The 23,458-nt window shown below is 41.3% G+C and overlaps 1 protein-coding gene and 1 non-coding gene across 4 annotated transcripts in view; both read right to left on the bottom strand.

Annotated features, from left to right (window-relative positions):
- The window catches only part of LOC112151142, a 21,380-nt gene extending 1,835 nt beyond the window's left edge, over positions 1 to 19,545 (bottom strand). The window contains exons 1-5 of one of the 3 annotated variants that reach the window (XR_004949877.1): positions 19,378 to 19,545; positions 4,196 to 6,421; positions 3,889 to 4,108; positions 3,680 to 3,836; positions 2,687 to 3,484 (exon numbers count right to left, since the gene is read on the bottom strand). This is a non-coding gene — a transcript (uncharacterized LOC112151142). Of the gene's footprint in view, positions 1 to 1,202; positions 1,377 to 2,686; positions 3,485 to 3,679; positions 3,837 to 3,888; positions 4,109 to 4,195; positions 6,422 to 19,377 lie in introns of those variants that run through there. The other 2 variants (XR_004949879.1, XR_004949878.1) reach the window with 2 other exon arrangements.
- Positions 19,546 to 22,178: 2,633 nt separating this feature from the next.
- Positions 22,179 to 23,438, bottom strand: LOC118597882 (NLR family CARD domain-containing protein 3-like). Its single transcript, XM_036217462.1, has 2 exons — positions 22,819 to 23,438; positions 22,179 to 22,725 (listed from the first exon to the last, which is right to left on the bottom strand). Exons 1-2 carry the CDS (start codon positions 23,406 to 23,408, stop codon positions 22,551 to 22,553), a joined length of 765 nt encoding a protein of 254 aa, XP_036073355.1. The 5' UTR covers positions 23,409 to 23,438; the 3' UTR covers positions 22,179 to 22,550.
- Positions 23,439 to 23,458: the final 20 nt, after the last annotated feature.

Below are 23,458 nucleotides of genomic sequence, written 5' to 3'. Positions count from 1 at the left end.
GATAAAGACTTTCATTCTGTCACACAAACGGTTAGTGCTAAGGTGAGCTGACACCTGTGCTCAGGTGTGTGTTTATGTTTCGCTGAGGTGGATGGTGATGGAATGTACTCAGGGGGAGAGCGCCCAGCCATCCCCACGCCAAGACCCCCCGCCGAGGCAGCAGCTGCAGCCAAGATCCCCCAACACCCGCCATGGAGCCGCGGAGAGAGACCGCCCGCCGGGCAATCCCACCGAGCACCCAGACCGGGGCGCGCGGGACCGCCGCAGAGGCCCTCCACACCCAAGAGCAGGAAGGCACAGGAACACGGAGAGTACAGGCCCCAGCCCAGCCAAAGGAGCAGCCCCCCCACTCCGCCAGGAGGGCCAATGCGGGACTCCACCCCCGGAGAGCCCCCCAACCCCTGAAGAGTCTCCACCTGGGTTTTCTAATAGCGGACAGCTCCGATTCGCTCCGCCCCTCGACCGCGGCTGCCCTGCTCTGCGTTGCAGCCGTCAGATCAAATTCGTTTTCCCCCCTTTTATTAAATTAAAAGATTGATTTTGTCCAAAAAATACAGATAAGGGGCATACTATTCCTTAATTACAGAACATAAAAAAGCTAAAGTTCATTTTAGACAAGAGTTTTATCAGGTTAATCTCACAGATGCACAGCCGATGCATGAGGGCGTCTATCGGTTCCAGAGGGTTAACAGAGAGAACATTTGTACGTCTTACCATCAATCGGATCTCCTAGCGTTTGCCCGGGAAACTTCAGCAGGGCGAGACGTGGTTTGTCAGCAATTAATGGAGCTCGCAATCCCCCACCACCACCATGATGCCATTCCTCCAACCCGGCCCCCTCCCCCCTCTATAGCAGCTCGATCGGTACGAAACTAAAACGTCCAAGTGGTAGTAAGCTGCATTAAGGTCCGCGGCCCTCGCGGACCACAGGTTCAGAACAGATTTTTTTTTGTGGTCCACTTGGGGGCGCTCGTGGACCGAGATTGGGCCGCGGCCCTATGGTTAAGAATCACTGCCTTATACCATTCAAAAACTCTTCAATGAAAATATAACAGGTCACAGATTAAGATGAAGAAAATTTAAAGTACAACAACCAACAGAAAATATTGTGGTGTGTCTGTGTGCGCCATCAATTTTGTATGTTGTAATTGACCATGCATGCTTGAACCATTGAATAAACTCAGACTCAATAATCCACTGACCTCAAAGTCTCCAGGCTGCAGTCTGGACTCTTCTTCAGGTCAAACAGCTGCTCATAATCTGAGCCATTCAAGCCGTTATCCTTCAGATCAAGTTCCTTTAGATGGGACGGGTTGGACTTCAAAGCTGCAGCCAGAACTTCACAGCTGACCTTTGACAAGCTGCAGCTTGATAACCTGAAAAAAGAATCAGGTTAGAACAGGAGTTTTTCATCCAGTCAGAACTGTACTGTTCCCCTCAGGAAAAACGCTTTTATTCAGGCTGTGTTCTCCTACAGGGAATCTCACACTTAGAACTCAGTTCCCACAACAATAAGACAAATGTCAACTCTGAGTTCATTTAGCAAATAGATAAAATCATGACTATTAGATGATCAAAACTGCCTCCAAAGCTCAGTATAAATTGTTTCTGTTGGTTTTTTTTGTTTGTTTTGTTTTTTGCTATGTTTTGTTTCATGTCACATCTGTTTATGTAAACAGATTTACTTAAATGACTATAATTAAAAACTGGATCAGACTATTTTATTGCAGAGACTGTAACATGTCAGTGTTGTTACTGCAGCTGTGAGCTGATTGGTCCATCGTTTTTTTATGATTCCGTCGGATTGGGGTCATGGCGATGTCAGAGTCAACACAACTATTGGATGGTGGGGGTGTGGGTGGTGGTGGGGTGTTCCAGTCCATCAGACCATTGGAGGACAATACAAAGAAACACAAACTCACATACCTAGCAATAATATAAAGTGACCAATGAACTTATGAATGATGTTTTTGGACTTAGGGAGGAAAATTGAGTTTCTGCAGAAAACGCACACATGCACTAGAACAACATGCAAGTATGATGGGTATAAACAGAATGGTACACCCCAAAGATGGTATGTCCCAACAATGAGGGTATGACTGAATTAGATTAATTAATTTTTACAACAACCACTGGCATTATCAAAGAATCTCAGAAACTCAGCATTTGTCGCATTTCGAAAGTCCCGCCCGCTGCTGTTATGAGAGGCGATCCACAGAGTGAACAGACACCTGCACCTGAGAGCAGATTTTAGCCGAGCAGATCTGAAATCCAGCTGGATCAATCTTTTCACTAGGCGCCGCTGCGACATCCTCCTCCTAAGAGCTAGTGTGTAGTTCAGCGATGAGACACAGTAACTCATTGAAATCTGGTCGGGTGAATGCAGGCTGGTTAAAACAACGTTTAACGTGATCCATGTTGCTTCTCACTGTTGTCCCGACAATCTTAATGTCATAAATACTTTCCATCCTACCTTCATATCCAACATCTCCTCGGTACTGCAGTTGCTCTGAGTTAAATCACACAGACAGTCTTCTTGCCAGTAGGGATGTCCCGATCAGGTTTTTTTGGCCCCAATCCGATTCCGAGTCACTAGATTTTAAAGATCTGCCGATACCGAGTCCCAATTCGATTTTTTTATAACACATTTTTAAAAAGTGAACAGATGTAAAATAAAAGATGCATGTTGTTCAGTTTAATTTTATACACCTTTATTTTGTTATTTAACATTAAAGCAGTGTATTTCTCTTAGAGGTAGCTTGAACACTCAAGCAATAGTGCAACATTATAACAGAAAACTTCTGTTGAGTATCTTGTATGAACAATCAAGTATTAACATTTCAACAAAAACTGTTCACCATTAACTAGTGAAAATACTGAAAATGGATAAGACATGCAACATAAATTTAAATTATATTAAAGCAGCTGAACTTAAATTGCCAATTTGGCATGTAAACAAATTAGCAAAAAGTGCAACAGTGTCATAAAGCAAAGCCCTTTGTGGCTTAAAGGATACACTTTATGTTTTTTTTAATGAAAACCAACATTTCAACATTTTCTGATTTGAGCCTGTTCCGATTCTCATCAAGAATATTGGAAACAGAACTGAAGAGCCTTTCACTCTGTACAGAGCTGCAAGGGGCAGAGAGATACTGGGCTGCAAGTGCAGCCATGGAAGGGAACTGAAGAGCACATTCTTTCCAATAGCGAAGTGGGTCATCTCTTTTAGGGATGGTTTGCTCAGAGAGGTATGCGCAGACCTCCACTTCTGTTGACGAACTACTCACGGACCGGGACACAGATTGTCTTTCTTCAAGATCTCCTGAAATCCACTGTCCAAGGTGCTGCATGCCTCAACCCATGGTGCTTTAGTGTCAGGGCCGGCAGCTCTGAAACAACAGCCCTGGCTTTTTCCTCTTTGTTCACCAGCTCCTGGATGAGATGTTCCTTTGCCAGGGTCAGGTTAGCTGACTTTGTTAAAAAGCTAAAAATTAAAATAAAAATATGTAAATGTTTTAAGACATGCCACATGTTACAGCCTTATAATTGCTTTGACTATATGCAATTAAAAAACCCAAAGTAGAAATAAATTTAATGTATCTACTTGGTTAAAACTATCTGAAAATGATTTTACTGTGCATGACCATTTTTATAGTCTACCATATTTCACTGTACTTACCAATCTTTGTATCTGGGATCAAGTAAAGTGGCAATGTAGAAGAGGGGCTCAGTTTCACTGCTAGCAAAGCGCTTCTCCACTGCCTCCAAGAGGTTTTTCTTCATGCTTTTAATTCCCTGGTCATCTTCCTCATCACCAGTTAAAATACGTCTGAGGACTAAGAAATAAATTAAAGACAATATTAAACAATATAATAGAAATACGATTACCTGTTATGGCAGGGATCACATCCGCTACAGTTGCGTCCTCTCTGCTCACCTCCCTTGTGAGCTCCTCAAAGGAGGAGAGCACATCTGCAACTTTCTTCATCAGATCCCACTGGTAAGCTGTCAGAACAGCTGGTAGTGTGCGTTCAGTGGAATAAACGCTGAGAGGTCATTTTTGTTCCATTAGGCTCTGTAGCATGTAGAGGCTACTGTTCCATCTAGTCTGCACAAGTAGTAGTGTGTAAACAGCAAGACATAGTCAAACAATAACAACAAAAATAGTCAAATCTGTTGCAGAGATTAATCTTACCTGGACATCTTGTTGCAGGCGCTTAATATCCATGTTTAACTCTGTCTGGATGTCTTCAAGCTGTGAGTATGCCAGAGGGGAATGTTTAAAGTGACCCACTATCTTCCTCGCAATGGCCAGGGTGTCTGTGACGCTACGTTGAGCAAGTACACCTTCGTGCACGCAAAGTTGGCATAAGTCCGCGACACAACCTGCACTCCGTACTCCCATCTCACTCATGGCTCTTTTCATGTTCGCTGCATTGTCCCGCAAAATGACGTGGACTCGTTGTTTGTCAATACCCCAGTTCGTGAGCATTTTCTCCACAGCCTCTTTGATTCGTTCAGCTGTGTGGGATCCTCGAAACTCCTGTGCGTGCAGGGTCGCATGGCGCAAAACAAAAGCAGAATCCACCCACTGAGCGGTGAGGCTTAACAGCAACATTGGAGCAACAGACGAACTCCAAATGTCTGTGGTAAACGAAATAAAAGGCACGTCCTTTAGCAAGCCCAGAGGTTTGTCCTTAACTTTCTTTTGGACCGCTGGCAGACCTTTCTTCGTGAAATAGTGATGAGACGGCATCTCAAAACGGGGCTCCAAGAAGTCCAGTAACATGATGAGCCCCGGGTTGTCTAAGAAGGCGAATGGTTGGTCACTTATCGCAATCATCTGGGAAATCTTGGAGATTTCGGCTAGAGCCTTCTCACCATCGTGCGGCATTTTCTCTTTTTTCTGGGTGTTTGAAGTAGCGTAGGCTGTGTTGTTCTGGGTGGCTGTGATGACTTAGCGAACTCCGTGTAACGTTGCGGACGTTTGTTTTTTAGATGTCTGATCAGATTTGTCGTGTTAAAAGCAGCCTTTTCCTTACCCCCTCTCGAAACTTTAATCTTGCACGTGTTGCAGTTTGCAATTGCATTTTCGTCAATGGTGAAAAAAGTCCATACAGCCGACATCTTTTTTGCACATTCTATCCCTTCGAACTGTTATTGCCGTATTCCGAAGCATTTTACATCAGTAAAACGTCATGACATGTACGTCTATGGTCACGTGACCACTCTTAAATGGTCGTCTTTGGTCATAGACTTCAAACCGGAAGAATTTTATAAAGTTGCATTCTTAAAATATAGCACTTTTTTAGTATGATGAAAGCAAAATATCGGGCCGCTGATCGGGATGTGACAGCCAATTTCCGATCACGTGATCGGATCGGGACATCCCTACTTGCCAGTAACCGTCTTGCAGCAAATCTCCATCGTATCAAACTAACAAGTAAAAATTGTTGTTCCTGACATTCAAAACTGGTAATCAAAATATAAAGTTTTGATAAATAAACCATCTTGATGAGGACTTTAAAGTGCTGCTCCTCCAACCTTCTCTTGTTTTTTTGACCTGCCTCGTACTTCCTGGTCAATCACAGAAGAGATACTCAGTCACATGGTTTTGTTTACAAACTTTGGTCCGAAACAGGATTTTCCACAGCGCCAGTCTGAATACAGACAAAACACAATTTTCAGGACTCAATCTGAAACAAGTTGGTGGACTCGTACCAAACCTAACGAATTTTCCAGTTGCATCACACCCTGAGATTCATTTATGTTGGAATACTTTCTATAAAGATGATTTTTGTTATAAAAGTAAAATAAAACTTTTTTTAACATGTAGTTTTAGTTTGAATGTGTTTTCTATGATCTTGTGTTAAAGCAGGAAATGAATTCAGAAAAGATGAATTAGAATGTGAAGAACAAACAGCAACTTGACTGAAAGCTCCACATTGATGGAGTTTTCTTCCTGTCACTTCTTTCCATGTGTGGACATCATTTTCCAACTGCTAAATCCTTTGAACAGGAAGAGAACTCCACATTCTTCATAGCAGGAAGTGAAGGATGAAGAATCTGGAGACGACGTGCTTCACACAGTACTGTCAGCTCTGTGTTAGAGAGCTGATTAAAGAATAGTTCACAGCATGGAGACACAGAGATGTCACAGACTCAAGAAGCAGGAAATGAAGTTCTAGTGATGGAGAACATGAGCACCAACAACACTCACAAACACAACTGAAGTTTTCTGTTTCCTTACCTAAGAGTCTCCAGTTTACAGTCTGGACTCTGCAGCCCCTCAGACAACAGCTTCACTCCTGAATCCTGCAGGACGTTATCACCCAGGTACAACTCTTTCAGACATGATGGAGATTTGAGGACGGAGGACAGAGCTTCACAGCTTCCTGAGGAGAGGTTACACAGCCTCAGCCTGAAATAGATGAAAAAGATAATTATAACTATTGTATCCATTTTAGAATCCATATTAACTTGTTTCTAATGGTTGATAAATCCTCCTCCAAAGCTTGTTTAGAGGCTTTGATAACTGTCAGCAGCCTCAGGTGCTCATGAGACCATCACAGCAGAGTTTAAATCCGCTTGGTTCATATGATGGACACGACAACAGCTGGTGAGATAGTCACCTCTCTAGTTACTGCGCTGGACAATGTGGGAGTGAACTGGTCATGTCATGTCAGTCTGGTCACTGATGGTGTCTTCTCAATGGGAAGGACAAAGGCAGGTGTTGCCAAAGCAACCCGGTCGCAGTAAAATGCGTACATATGCCACGACTTTGCACTCTGAAATACCGTGTATAATATACGCCAAACACGCTTTTTGCGTTCATATGATACGCAATGGTAGAGGATAGGTTGCGCCGGCGTACAATATGCACGAGTTTTTAGGTTTCGTTTTGGTCACGTGGTCAGAAATCCTCCGGCTCTTTTCTAAATGACGTCGTTCCTGGTTAAGGTTAGGATTACGGTTATGGTTAAGGTTAGAAAAGCAAATTGTTCATTTGTGGGGCTGTCTGTGATGCTCACGGCTCCACCAGGGGACGTGTCAAACGTGGAAAACAGACTTTAACACGTTTAGGACCGCGCGTATTATATGCACGCAAAAACCGGTTTTGGCGTATATTGTACATGGTATTTCCCAAATCGTGGCATATGTACGCATTTTACTGAGACTGGGCTCTGCCAAAGAATTCAGGCAGCCAAAGCAGGAATTTTTTTTGGACATTTCACTGTATTTTGCACACATGAATGACATTGTGAAATGTGTTGTTACACAGGATTTGAATCCTGATATTGACGGCCTGGTGACGACCAAACCATGAAAAAATTCAAGAGACAAAGGAGGTTAACTCCAAATTCTAATGTTCACTAATGTTTAAAGTTTCATTTAGTTTGAGTTTTCATTGATTTGCACATTTATATTTTAGGCAATGTTTATTTTTTTCCATAGCCCCTCTTGAGTTTACTGTTGGGATTATTTTAATGTCAGATATATAAATTATTTATTCTATATAAAATGAAATAAATCTTTTTTTGTTTGTTTTGTAAAATACATTAGTGAAACTCAAAAATCAATGATAAAAGAAGTTCAACGCACTCACTGTCTTGTGGGGTCCAGATGACCCACTTTTAATGGGAACAAGCCAAGGAGAGCAGAAGGGATAAACTGAACAAACTTCATAGTAAAATAGAGGTCTGATATACCATCCAAAAAATGGTCAACTTTCTATTCCTCTAAAGGGTCTGTATGCCAGGCTGTGTTCCTCTCTCATCCACAGTCTGTGGGGAGCTAATCAGGTGATTAGCAACACCTTTTCACCTCTCTTTATTAGGAGCTGCTGCCCTGCAGTCTGTGTCAGTTTGTCTCAACTCTTCCAACGGCCCTGTTCATGAGAACCTTTGGAACGGACCTGTGAATCTGCATCTGAGAAATTCCCTGCACTGGAACTTTCCTATCCATGAGTCTTTACCAGCACCATTGCCACCTCCTCATCCTACTCGGACAACCTGAAGGAGATCCTCACACACCACCCTCAAGGTCAGCCCTCTGCCGTACACCCCTCCACCTCCACTGTGTCTCCATCTGTTGGTCAATGCTCACGAGATGTCACCGCCAAAGCCTGTACGCTCCCTGCTGACCAGAATTCTTCATTCTGCCTGAGCCAAGTAAACCTTTTATTTACATTCGGTGCCTGTGTTCATTGGGGTCCAAATACAAATCCTTTCACTGTATTCTTTACAAAATACATTAAAGGTTGCTTTCGTAGGACCGAACCATTTTCAATTAAGAGGAAGGGGGGTCTGCAGACGATGTTTCCAAAACAAAATAAAGAATTATTTTTACCTTGACATTAAAATCAAAATATTTGCGAAGCTCCTCCCACACGCAGCTGGAGATTCAGGTGAACAGACTTTAAGATATGAAGCTGTTACTTCAGCGCTTGTCAAAACAAAGAGAATTTACATGAATTTGACGACAATTCCATTCAATGTGAACAGATAATTGATAGAAATTATGAGGTATGTGCGCTCGCTGGGGGTGGGGTTTGGAGTGATCCGCAGTACACACATGTCCCGAACCGTGGCTTCTGATCCTTACAGCCATGAATTATCCGTGATCTGTTATACCCCTAATACAAACATACTACACTGCTCACAAAAATTAAAATAAAACACTTTTTTTATTGGGCCTGGCATGAATTGAATTAAACCTGTCTGATAATTTTCTTGTTGGTTAAGCAGCTGAGGGCCTCGTTAATCAATTTCAGCTGTATTGGTGTTCATGGAATTAACAACAGGTGCACTTCAGTGGAAACAATTAGAAAACCCTCCAAACAGGACTGGTGTTACATGTGGAGGTCATTTCAAGTTTCTCCCTCTTGATGTTTTTTGGCTGGTTTTCCACTCGTGCTGATTTTGGCTTGATAATTATCTCTACTGGCAGTATGAGGAGATTCCTTAACCCTACAGAAGTTGCACAGGTTGTCCAACTTCTCCAGGATGGCACATCCACACGTGCTGCAGCAAGAAGGTTTAATGTGTCTCCCAGCACAATCTCCAGAACATGGAGGAGATTTCAGGAGACTTGTTATTCTGGGAGAGCTGGACAGGGCCGTAGAAGGTCCTCAACCCCTCAGCAGGATATAATATTAATATTAATATTATATCTAAATATTCAAAACACTAACAATAATTAAAAATTAAAAATAATTAGACATTTAATGTTGTTTTAACAAACTAACTGTCTTGTCTCTGAACGTTTTGATGAACACATTCCTCACTCAGGAAAGCATCAACTTTTCATCCATGCCCTAAAGTTTATTTCTAGTCATTTTTTAATATCTTGGCCATTTTTTAAGAAACTGACTTTGAAAAAAACATTTGTGATTTGAACAATCACAGAAGAGTAAAGATTAAAACTATTGAAGAACAATATAATTATTATCTTATTGTTAAGTTGTTTGTTTTTTTAAATGTTGTGCATATAAAAACATGAATATTTAAAAATATATGCAACATTTTTGCATAGTTGGGTGTAATATTGATCAGTGTGTTGTGGTTGTGAGTCACAATGAAATGGAGCACTAAATGAGTGTGTTTGTGTTGCTGAGGTCAGTGTGAGCAAATGATAGAAATCCCCAGCACACTTGAATGCAGCAATAGCAAATTCTTAATGCAAGCGCATAAGTGCTGAAATTCCACGTAGCCCCTGAACACACCTCGCACACGGCTTATTGACAATTAAATCCAATCAACTTTAAAATGGATGTTATTGGTGACCAACAGTGGAGGGTGAAGCAGACTCCATCCTGATTGTGTTTGAGCCTCAGAGAGGAAGAACAGAGACTCACCTGTTAAACTGAAAGAGTTTATCTTTGAAGTGACCCTTCCACCACTACCTTTTTTCTTCACACCTGTCCGTCGCCTTCTCAGCCGACAGGGGCGCCTGCACCAGCAGTGGGCGCCAATTTGCTGACTTCAGGCTGGTCAAAACATAACAGGTAGCAGAAAATCATAGCTGTGCCGATTATTTTTTCCTCCCAACGCTGAGATGCCGCCCCCTTTGAATTGGCGCCACGGGCAACTGCCCATATTGCCTGTGCCTAAAACCGCTACTGTGAAGAGATAATAAAAGCTTAGAGCTGTGTGCAAACCACGAGCGCACAGGGGGAGGTGCATACTTGTGAAGCTCTGTACCTTGTGCTCATGAGGGAGAAACAGAGCACACCAGGGGTCAGTTTCAAGAAGCAGGTTCAACAAATTCCGAGTTCAAACCTGAACTCGGAGTCCATGGACTCAAAATTCTCAAACTTAGAGTTTTCTGTTTCAGAACTGAAGCGGACTGCAGTTCTGCTTCATCTGGACTATGGACTTAATCATCACTCGTCCCTCAGCTCTATATGAATGAACTCTACTCATATATGCAGTTTTAGCAGCTAACTTTTCTTTAACCGTTCTGTTATCGCCTGTCCGTCCTGGGATGGGATCTCTCCCTCATGTGGGAATCCCTAAGGTTTCTTCTTTTTTTCCTGACTCAGGTTTTTTTAGGAGTTTTTCCTTACCGCGAGGGAGGGTCTAAGGACAGGGATGACCGTTCTTTATAGTCTGTTTAGTTTTTACCTATTGTGCATATTTTATGACTCCATCTGTGCATCTGTAAAAACTACAGGCATGAAGCCCAATGAGGCAAATTGAATTTGTGATATTGGGCTATATAAATAAAATTGAATTGAATTGAACTGCTGAAAAGGGTTGATTTAATCATCTTGAAGTTGTTGGACTCAGAATCAGGTGCAAGTGTCGGGACTATTAAAGCCCTGATCAAAGGATAAAGACAGCACAATTCAACATGGCAACAGGAACAAACAACTTTAGAGTTTCATACTTCCGGCGACAGAAGTTGATGTTCTCCTACAAGCAAACGCCGACTACAAACACATTTTCTGCAAGAAAAGCAACACAGCTGCAGCTGTAAAACAGAGAAAATATCTGCAGAGTACTACATTTGAATCATTTCAATTCAGGATAAGAACTAAATAATGTTCATGTTGTCACTTGTTGAGTAAGGGATGTTTTTTGATCTGCTAGCAATTTAACCAGTAATCTTCGTAATCGTATGAATGACCGTTTTCCTTAACCCCCCACCCCCACCCACCACCACATACACACAAGGATATCACTGCATGCTAAAAAGAAATAGTGTAGCTGCCTGGAATATGTTAAAATAGTCACGTGACATCGCAGCACCACGTGACTTGGAGCAGCGAATCACGTACGCTTATAAGAAAACAGTGTTGCAGGAAGCGATGGGGAAGCTGATAGCGAAACAGGTCTGTCTGTAGTAGCTGTTCACGCTGTAATTCATCTCATTTTTGTTTGTTGTTTATCTCAGTGCGTGTTATGTCATAGGAACCGAACCCTCTATGTAGCCAAGCAACAGAATGCAGTTGTTAAAAGAGCGTGTGGTTGTGGTGGAACTAGGTGAGTCAACCTGTTATGCTAACGCAGCTTGGCCACTTCACACATTAACAGGAAGATAGCTTCCCTTTTACAATCCTTCTGCCTGTTTCGGCCACATTTTAACATTGATTTGCACTGTGAGTTAATGCCAAATGTTATTCATGTAGTGGTTTTGTCTGCTTTTATTTATTAATTGTGAACCAAAATTATTGAATGTATTTATTTGTTTGTGTACTGAATGAAGATGGTTACAGCCCTCTAGCAGTCTGAAGCACTTTAGCTGCTTCGGCAGATGACTTGAGACTTACTCATTTAGGTATTTTACAGTTTCTAGTCTGAATGTGATTTGTTATTTGCTGTATCAACTGTTATGGTACAATAGCGCTTTATGAATTGCTATCACTGATTTTTCTAGTGTGCCTAAAAGTGATAATAGTGCAATTAGCACTGTGTATTTACAGTATTTGATTGAGATCTCTGGTTTTACTTTGGAAACACGTGTTGATTTGAAACTCTGGTCCTGATTATCCAGGCCAGACCCATGATGGCGAGCTAGACCTAAGGAAACCGGATCAGCAGACGCAGTAAATTTGGAGAACCACAGCCTTCCACCGGGCCGGTAGGGGGTTCCTTGTAGCCCATTAAACACCACCTCGTTTGCTCCCACTGAGGTGGTAACACACACCACATTCAAGGGACTCACTGCTCCATTGAACTTGGGGCTGGATTATTTTCCCTTCTCTTTGATTCTGAGACTGCTGAAATAACAATGACCTGAACTTTTCTGGACTCGAACAAATCAATATGAAATGTTTTGTTATTCTTTTCCTTTTCTTTGTACTTATGTATATTTAAATGGCCACTCACTGTATATATTTAATCATAAAATAAGCTTCAACTAATTTCAGTCTCCAGCTGCTCCCTCCTTGAGACGAAATCTAGACTTCTGACCCCCATTCACTAACATCTTTGTGTGTTAACTTAGCAACACAAATGCTACATAAAACTTGGCGAGCTAGCCAGGAGGGTTGCATGAGCGGAACTGATTTTGTGAAAAGTGATTTTACATTGCATTATAAACATGGAAGTGTTGGTGAAACATGGCATAAAGATTCAGTGAACATTGAATCGGATGAAGAAGTTATTGCATTTCTGAGCCAGTATGGAAAAATCTCAAAAGTTGAAGTTATTTCTGAGTCTGACTGCATTTTCTCAGATATGATTGTGGTTGAGTTTCTATCTGAAGGCACGTTAATTGAGCTGAGAGAGGTTTTACCATACACTTATAACTGCGAGGATAGTAAAGGATCATATGATATTTGTGATCTTTCTAACATGTGCTCAGAACTTGAAGGGAAGCTGAAGATGCACACTTAAGTGAGTGATTTGGAAAACCTGGCTATAATTACAGGGCAGGACTATGCGGAAGTCCTTAAAGAGGTGATGTCTCTGCTGGGCCAGTCTGTCACCGAGCTCAGCCAAACACTACCTGTGAAGCTCCAGCCAGATGCCAGTGACCAAGTGATGTCATCGCCTCCCCCTGCTGCGTCATCTATACAGATGCCCTCCACCATCGCCTACAGACCATAGGCTGCAACAGGAGCAGGAGAGCACGATACGAAGAATGACATCCCGCAGAGCCATTCTGCTTCCAGTATCCCACCCAGAGCTTCACCACAGCCTGATCTGAACCCACCCACGGTTCAACGCAACGTGGTTGAACACATAATGAAAGGTGATGACGGCGCAGCACATCTTTCTACTGTGAGACTCCGTTCTTTTTCAGGCCGAACTCCAAGACCTCAGCATGAAACAGACTTTAAAACATGGCGCTCAAGTGTCGACCTGCTGCTTCAAGATCCTGCAGTTTCGGATTTACAAAGATCAAGAAGAAGAATTGAAAGCCTCTTCCCACCAGCAGCAGATAGGGTGAAACATCTAAAACCAGACACTCCGCCAAAGACTTACCTGCAGATCCTGGACTCTGCTTATGTAACTGTTCAGAATGGAGATGAGCTGTATGCAAAGTTCATGGAGACTTTTTAAGACGGTGGTGAGAAGTCATCTGCATACTTGCAACACTTGCAAGTTGCGCTTGTTCTGGCTTCGAAGAGAGGAGGAGTAAAAGCCAACGATATGGGCGTATACCTCCTAAACCATCTTTCACCTGCAGGACCAAAGGCCGGTTACTACTACAATTGTGGTGAAGATGGACATATAAAAACCCACTGTGACAATGGCCCAAATCCAACACTTGTAGCAATGAAAAGGAAGCAGTTTGCAAAGAAACAAAAGAAATTGCTGAGAAACCCTCACAACAACTATTCTTTAAACTAGAGCGAGTTCCTGTTGAGGGACAACCAGGAACTGTGGAGGACCAACCATGTCCTAACAAGCAGCCAACAGTGAAATGTAGCACCAAGTCCCATTCCATTTCCACTGGAAAGACCTATCTGCCGAGAGGCCTGATTGGATACAGATGTACAGGCCAAGTTACCATCGCGGGTGTGAAGTTTCAATGCTTACTCGACACTGGATCCAAAGTGACAACAATACCTGTATCAATTTACAATATTTTTCAAACCATCCTGTGATGCCATTGTGTGAGCTGTTGCAAGTTGAAGGAGCCGCCGGACAAGAATTGCCATATCTAGGATATATTGATGTGACGGCTACCTTTCCAAAGGATTTCATTGGTGCAAACATTGATGTACACACCCTTGCTCTGGTCGTTCCAGATGTCAGACCAGGGATCAACTCCCAGATCCTGGTGGGGATGAACATTCTGGAGCCATTCTACAAGCAGCACCTGGAAACTTTGTTTCAGCTATCAACCATCTCAACATGGCTCTAAAGCAGTGTTCCAGTTGCTCCAGCTCTGGCACCAGCAAACTCATGGGACCAGCAAATTAATTGTGAGATTGGCCAGTAAGACATCTGTCCGAATCCCAGCCGGCCACATCATGATTATTGAAGGATCCAGCTGTGCCTGTCCACCATCAGCCGTCAACTGTGCTCTGCTAGAACAACCAGCTACGCCATTACGTGGTGGAGTCTGTGTAAAGAGCTGGCTGATAACACTGCCAAGACACTCACCATATAAGCTCCCGATCATCATCACCAATAAATCAGATCAGACCATCACACTTATGCCGCTGTCTGTCATTGCAGAGCTTACCATGTCACCTCAGATCCTGCTTCAGCGTGTCTTCATCAACGCACACCAGACATCTGACACCAAAATGATATTTGACTTTGGAGATTCTCCAATACCTCCAGAGTGGAAAAACAGAGTAATCTCCAAGCTGAACCAGGTTTCAGAGGTATTCTCTCATCATGACCTGGACTTCGGACGAACAGAACAGGTCAAACATCACATTCGTCTTCACGACGAGACTCCATTCAAACATCGAGCTCGGCTGCGCATCCTGTTGGAGGCAGAAGTTATAAGAGAGTCTGATTTCCCATCTTCTTCACCAATCGTGGTTGTCCGAAAGAAGAATGGGGATATGAGGTTGTGTATAGACTATCCTAAACTGAACCTCAACACTATAAAAGACGCTTACGCACTCCCAAATCTGGAGGAATCATTCTCAGCACTCACTGGTTCCCGCTGGTTTAGTGTCCTTAACCTCAAGGCAGGATATTACCCAATTGAAATGGCTGAAGCAAATAAACCCAAGACGGCGTTCGTGACCCCACTGGGCTTCTGGGAGTTCAACCGGATCCCACAAGGTGTAACCAACCCGCCCAGTACATTCCAGCGACTTATGGAGCGGTGTATGGGTGACTTACACCTAAAAAAGGTCCTTGTCTTCCTGGATAATCTCATCATCTTCTCCAACACTCTGGAAGGACATGAAGACTGGCTTCTGAAGGTACTCCAGCGTCTAAAAGACTATGGGCTGAAGTTGTCACCTGAGAAGTGCAAATTCTTTCAGACATCTGTGCGTTATCTCGGCCATATTGTCTCAGATCAAGGTGTGGAGACAGATCCAGAGAAGAAAAGTGCGCTAAAAACCTGTCCGGTTCTGCAGACGCTGAAGGAGTTGAGATTGTTCCTAGGATTCACTGGTTATTACCGCAGATTCATCCAGTGCTATGTTGCCATTGCCAAGCCTCTAAATGATCTGACTAAAGGCTACAGTTCGAATCGCCTTCAAACAAAGAAGCAAGCTCTCATGGCGAGTTACAACGCTAAACACCCATTCAAGGAACAATGGACATCCAGGTGTCAGCATGCATTGGACACGCTGATTGACCGACTCACAACAGCCCCAGTACTCGGATTTGCCAACCAAAAAGAACCTTACATCTTGCACTCTAATGCTAGCACCACAGGCCTTGGAGTATTCCTTGCATTAAAGTGGAGTGTTACTGAAAAAATTAATGACTATTTGTATGGCTCTAAATTCACAGTAGATAATAATCCGTTGACCTACGTTTTGACATCTGCCTCGAAGGGGACAGTGAAAGTTTTCAGAGCAACAGAACTCTACAGAGAAAGGTCAATCTTTTTGTTCAAGCTGGAATTGGTTCAGAAAGGTATTTTAAGCCAGGAAGCAGATCAGAGTTCAGAATGACAGCTATAATTTTAATGACTTATAGTTTTTTTGTGTTCCATAAAGTAAGGCTACACCACATGGCAAAATGAACCACACTGGAGATTCAGAGGGCCACTGCATGACAGTGGCTGTTAGTTTTTTAGGGTTTTAGTTGTGATATTTTGATCATATTTCAGCTTAGTTAGATTTGTAGGTCTCAGACATGTCTTTTTTATACTGGAGAACATCCTCTTGTAGAAGGAATAAAGGTATTATAGTTATATGTTTCAATTATTAAGGTCATGTGAGAAGCTGTTAGAGAAGTTACTTTTGTTTATTAAATAAAGCAGCAGATATGAGGAAAAGAACAATGTGTTGGACGTCTGTGACTTATATATATATATATATATATATATCAGTGGTGGGCCGTCAGGGCCTGCAAGGCCTTCTCTGCTGGCCTAAAAATATCTGAATCACAGACTGATAGTAATTATTATTTATTTCTGTGAATACGTATTCTATAATTCCAAATGCTCTGTCTTCGTCCTTTCATTGCTGTCTCCCTGGTTGCGCTGCTTCCAGACGTGTATTTTCCTATTTAAGCATTAACCAATCACATTGCAGCACCATTTGTTGCTAGGGTCAAAGAAATCTGCCTGAAGGCCTTCACAATCAGTTCTGCGGGCCCTGTAGCATAAAATAATTGTCGACCAAACTGTTGCTTCAACCAATCAGATCTGGAGTAGACCATTGCAAGGCCAGCTAGCAGGCGCACGGAAACGTCATCATTTTCACGAGCCTTGATTGGACAGCTCGCAGCTTGCTCTGGTTCTGCGTTATGTGACGGACACAGGTGCCGAGGAGCTGCGTGTCAGGTTTGAAGATTTTGCCAGTGGAAAGCGTCTCATCGTCTGATTTTTGGTGGAAAATGAATGTCTGGGTAAAGTTGTGGCACAGTTTTGTCTGGCACGGGTAAAGGAGTTCCGTGACTCCGTTGAGCCAGAGAGAAGCTGATACGAGGAAATCTACGAGGCCCCTGAACGCACCACGGGCGCTCCGAGCTCACGAAGAGGTGCAGCGCAAAATCCTCGCGCGCACTACCGACAATATTATTTTCCAGACACAGACCAGATTTCAAGATCACAAAAACTGATGTTTGTCTCCCTCCTCGACCACAAGAGGCTTCAGGAATACCAGAACATTTTCCAGCTTATCACAGCCACGGAACACTTTCCATCTGCGAAACGCATGGATTCTGCACGACAGAGTGATTGAAATCTTCTTGAGGATAGAAAGGATGGATTTTGTGTTTAAATAATCTGGATTTTTGGTGAGTAAAATTTTGCTATCTCCCTACATAATATTGAAATTTTATCAGGTTATTTTTTATGCTTTTGGTGTGTGTGTGGCAGCTGTACCTGCACTAGAAGTGTTATTGCCATAAAATAGTTAATGAGGGTTGGATTGATTCAGATGGAGCACTACTGAAGGCCTAGGTGTGAAATGCACGGCCCACCACTGATATATATATATATATATATATATATATATATATATATATATCGTCAACAACACAGGTCTTTAAATGCCTATAAGTAATCTACACGTTTCCTGCTTGTTTTCTATGGATGACAAAAATTTATGACAAATAGCTAAACTGTGCATTACCAACAACAAGTGGTGAGAAGAATTGGGGGGAAAAACGTTTAATTACAAACTGAGCATCTGTGAGCCATTACATATGTGAACTAAAGCTGATCCACAAATACAACTTAAATCAGTGCATCATGATTCAATAATTACCCCTTCAGTGCATCAAAATATTCATTTAATAAATCCTCTGTCTGGCGATGTGGACACTTTTGTTTGTACCCTTCTATTCAGTAAACAAAAATCCACAATAGTCAATATTTTTTTTTAAATATTGGAATACATTATGTACTTAATTGTTAAATTGATAATAATAATAAAATAACCTAAAAATTCCCAAAGCAAAATCACATTGAGACAAAATGTTTACTTTTTAACACTGACAATGCAATGTTAAGACATTTGTTATGTTTCCACTGGAACATGCAGTTAAACCATTGGAAAAAGACCAGGACCACGGGGGATGTTCAGAGATTTTAATTTCCTGTCCAAATGGTGAAAACTGAAAACAAATATAGAAGATGTTCACTTAAAAACAATCCTTAAATACGCAGAAATAAAAGTGTTTTATCGACCCTTAAACTAAACTTTCTTCACAAATAATACAAAAATAATTGTCTTCAATGTTTATGAACAAATATAAAAACTTACGGCATTGCTGTACAAGAACTTCAACGAGGATGGCAACAGATATCCCTGACCTCATGGTGCATTTCGCCAGCTCTGACTGTGTAAAACTGGAAGCCGGAAATTCAGCGGCAAAAAACAGAAGTTGCGTCGGGCAACAGGAAGTTGTTGTTTTCGGTAATTTTCGTTAACTTAACTCTTTTTATTTTCTTTTTTTAGCTTTTATTATTTATTTTAATTTTAACAACATATAACCCTCAACCAAACTACAAATTGCTAGATGGCAACACAACATTTCCCTTTATTCTGAAAGAATGATAAAGCCCTCAGGCCTGTAATTATCAACAGTAAGAGCACACTGGGACTGAAATGGTTAACCCTGGTTTGAGCTTTTCTGCAGAGCCAGTAGGAGGAGTTTTTCAGGATGACATCACCACTCCATATTAGCATACTGAATCACTAGTTAACTAGCTGACAGTAAGTTCTTCACTAGTTCACTAGTGACATTTATAAGAATTAACTTGTGAACTAGTAAGAAAATATTGTGCTCACTAGTTAAATAATGGGCTTTTTGCACTGCACTAGTTAACTAGTGACATTTTTATCTGTCACTAGTTAACTAGTAAGACTTAAATACGTCTCACTACTCAACTAGTTTGCATATTGCATGTCACTAGTAAACTAGTGCAGTATTTTGGTCGCACTACTTAATTAGTGAGCTTTACAGGAGCCGTACCAGTGAACTTGTAGAACATTTACTTGTCACTGGCGTCCTTTTGAGAGTGTCACTAGTTAACTAGTAAGCAAAAATATGGTTCGCTAATAAATTAGTGCACATTTTTAGACATTACTAGTTAACTAGTAAGCATAAAAATGTTCCACTAGTAAACTAGTTGTACTTTTGGCATTACAAGTTAGCAGGCTGATATCAGGGATATCTATTAAATGATAAATCGGCTTGCCATAATAGTTCACAGCATGGAGACACAGAGATGTCACAGACTCAAGAAGCAGGAAATGAAGTTCTAGTGATGGAGAACATGAGCACCAACAACACTCACAAACACAACTGAAGTTTTCTGTTTCCTTACCCAAGAATCTCCAGTTTACATTCTGGACTCTGCAGCCCCTCAGACAACAGCTTCACTCCTGAATCCTGCAGGTCGTTCTCACCCAGGTCCAAATATTTCAGACGACATGATGGAGATTTGAGGACGGAGGACAGAACTTCACAGTCTCCTGTGGAGAGGTTACATCTATACAGACTAAAGAAGATGAAAAAGAAAATAATTATTATTGTATCCGTTTTAGGATCCAAAGTAATTTGTTTGTAATGGTTGATCATATATTTTTAAAACTTCTCTATTTATGTATTTAGCTGATTAGCTCATCAAATGAAACTTTATTTAATTTTATTTTGTGTGTGTTGGGGGGAGGGGGTTTAGTGCAAGAACCGAGCTGGGAGAGGCAGAGAGACAACATCAACACAAAATGTAAAAAAACAAGAAGAGACATTAGAAAAGAAGAAATGGGAAAAAAATTGAACCATTTGACTTTTCTTGATAGTTTGAAGGAAGAAAGTCTGCAGGAAATAATATATAACTCAACAACCAACCTGTGCAGACACCTGATAACTGAGAGAATCTTCTCTAAAACCGAGCAGATCATTAAGAAACCAGATTACATCCTCAAAGCTGAGACTCTTTTGTCATTATTAACGTTATTGTGAATAAAGTTCTTATTTATTGATTTTGCACACTTTAATTTGTATTTTGTGTTGTGGTTGCAGAGTTTTGTGTTGTCCACTTCAAATGTGTTTAAAAGGAAAAAAACTTATAGAGCAGCCCAGTCTCAGTAAAATGCGTACATATGCCACGATTTGGGAAATACCGTGTATAATATACGCCAAAACCGTTTTTTGCGTGCATATAATACGCGCGGTCCTAAACGTGTTAAAATGTGTTTTCTACGTTTGACACGTCCCCAAATGTTGTTATGTTGCACTTTTTTTTTTTTTTATAAGAAAGTGAAAGTGAGTTCACACATAATTTTCGAAATACGTGCTGCCGGTGATGAGCTTCTTTCTTGGTCACACGGACTGAAGAAAGCCCAGCTACAAAAGGCAGCGTTCACTTTCTGGAGACGACGTGGTTCACACAGTACTGCCAGCTCTGTGTTAGAGAGCTGATTAAAGAATAGTTCACAGCATGGAGACACAGAGATGTCACAGACTCAAGAAGCAGGAAATGGAGTTCTAGTGATGGAGAACAGTGTTTTTCAACCTTTTTTGAGCCAAGGTACACTTATTACATGAAAAAAGTCCCGCGGCACACTAGCATCCAAAAAGGTAAACAAAATTAGTCTGTAGTGATGTACAGTCCCTCCACAATCTAGTGTTCATTTTTTTTAATAATCAGGAAGCGTCATTGCAGTGCAGAGGTGCTGTCACTTTAACCCAGTGTTTCTCAATCTCAATTTACTCCCTCACCCCACACACACACAACTTTCTGCTGCAAATATCATCGTTATCATTAGTCAATTTGCTCAAGTTAAACTTATATCTCTTCAAAACAGTCTACATTTAATATCATTAAATAATGACAAAAACATTTTTTAAAGAATATTCTAAAAAATTACTTTTTATGATTCTTTTTATAAGAATCTTTCCATATCTATCAGACAAGTAAAAACAGCGGTCTTTCCTTGTTTCACTCCACAATAGTGATGGAATTCTGGCTCTTCTTAAAAATTTATTTTGTTGCATTAGCTCTCTGAACACAGATGTTCTTTTGGCTACCAAATGACTTTTTTAGGTTGTTTTTTGCTTTATTTAATTTATTATAAAATACTATATAAGATTATGGTCAAAATCCATAATGTAAACATGTTTTTATTCATATAAAGTGTAAATATATTTTCTGTTATATATCTCTTAAAGATAAAATGTAAAAAATAAATGATAAAAGAACTAACTATTAACTAGCTATTAACTCTTCAGTTATTTAACTCTACGCATTTTAAGCTTTTTTCATTTTAAACACATTTGAAGTGAACAACAGACAACTCTGCAACCACATTTTACTCACAATAGCATAAAGAAAGGCAAATGAGTCTCAGCTTTGTGGATGTAATCTGTTTCTTCTGTCAGTGATGATCTGCTCGGTTTTAGAGAAGATTCTCTCAGTTCTCAGGTGTCTGTTGGTTGTTGAATATATACATATATAGAAAATTAAAATATATATATATTTATATATATATATATATTTACATATATACAATTCCTCCAGACTCTGTTCCTTCATACTATCAAGAAAAGTCAAATGGTTCCAGTTTTTTGTTCTTTTCTAATGTCTCTACTTTTCTTGACGTTTTGTGTTGTTTTCTCTCTCCCTGTTTTGCTTGTGCGCTGCTGCACGTGTAAGCCCCGCCCCCCAACCCCCAGCGCGCACTTTCTCTTTCTCTCCGTTTCTTTTCATCCCTGTTAAATATTTTTCCATCGCAATTCTTGAGGTTTAATTAAATATTTCCTCTCTCTCTGTGTGGATATCATGGTCACCAACGGTTCTCCGATCAATTGTTTAACTAATGTAAAAGGTATGATCCCGGGTTATCCCGCGTCCCCTACCATTTGAGAAACACTGGTTTAACCCAATGCATCATGGGGGATGTAGTGCATGAACTCACGCGGATTCCGGGCATACTCGAGTCTCTGAGCTTCATTCTTTTGTTCACTTTTTAAACTCTCTGACGTCGGATCCCGCTGGAAGCTCCACCGCTAAACGCGAGCTTTAGCTGTTATTTTTGTTGGAGCTGAGAGACTTTATGAGCCGAATCGGAACAAGGAAGTGAGGACGTTAACCACTTCTGATTGGTCAGATTGATGACATGTGATTAAGCCTCCAACAATGATTGGCGGAGACAATTGAAGGGGGCGGGACTTTTCTGAAAAGAGAGCTTGTTTAGCGGCCAGATTGCGGCAACATCGTTCGGATTAAAGAGTCATTTATAGAATCAAAGAAAAAGGTATTTTACGATCTTGCATATTCCAAACTATCTACCAGGTTTACATCCAGGCCCGTTTGGATGAACACAGAGCTGATAGTGAGGGTAAATGTTTTAGACATGTGAAAATGGGTAATTTCCCGCGGCACACCAGACCATCTCTCACGGCACACTAGTGTGCCGCGGCACACTGGTTGAAAAACACTGTTGTAGAACATGAGCATCAACAACACTCACAAACACAGCTAAAGTTTTTTGTTTCTTACTCAAGTTCCTCCAGTTTACAGTGTGGACTCTGCAGCCCCTCAGACAACAGCTTCAATCCTGAATCGTGCAGGTCATTCCAACTCAGAATCAACTCTTTCAGACATGATGGAGATTTGAGGATGGAGGACAGAACTTCACAGCTTCCTGTGGAGAGTTTACAGGATACCAGGCTAAAAAGGTAAAAAAAAGAAAGAAAAGAAAATTATATTCCATCCTATTTTGAATAAAGTAATGTGTTTGTAATAGTAAATAAATCCACCTACGAAGCTACTTTTGAAGCTTTGATAACTGGCTGCAGCCTCAGCAGAGCTTCCTCTGAAAGACAGTATTGCTCCAGGTGAAACTCATTCAGATCTTTTTCTGATGACAATAGGATGAAGACCAGAGCTGACCACTGAGCAGGAGACAGGCGTTCTGTAGAGAGAAGTCCTGAACGCCGAGATTGTTGGATCTCATTCACTAGAGAGTGATCATTCAGCTCATTCAGACAGTGGAACAGGTTGATGCTTTGCTCTGTAGGCAGGTTCTCATTGATCTTCTTCTTGATGTACTGGACTGTTTCCTGTTTGTTCTCTGATATCCTTCCTGCTTTTGTCAGCAGGTCTTGTAAATGATTCTGATTGGTCTCCAGAGAAAGACCCAGGAGGAAGCGGAGGAACATGTCCAGATGTCCATTTGGACACTTTAAGGCTTTTTCTACAGCACTCTGGTGGAACGTTTCTGTTGAAAACTCTGTTTGCTGTTCTTCCAACAGATTGACTCCAGAGTTGGCAAAGGTCAGATGAGCATAAAGAGCTGCTAGAAACTCCTGGACGGTCAGATGAATGAAGCTGTAAACCTTGTTCTCAAACATTTTGCACTTGTCTTCTCTGAAGATCTCATTGAACACTCCTGAGTACAGTG

This window comes from Oryzias melastigma, linkage group LG20 (assembly GCF_002922805.2).
Source record: "Oryzias melastigma strain HK-1 linkage group LG20, ASM292280v2, whole genome shotgun sequence".
Lineage (NCBI taxonomy): Eukaryota > Metazoa > Chordata > Actinopteri > Beloniformes > Adrianichthyidae > Oryzias > Oryzias melastigma.
The sequence above is the reverse complement of the archived record's forward strand: the minus strand, read 5'-3'. Positions and strand labels throughout refer to the sequence as shown.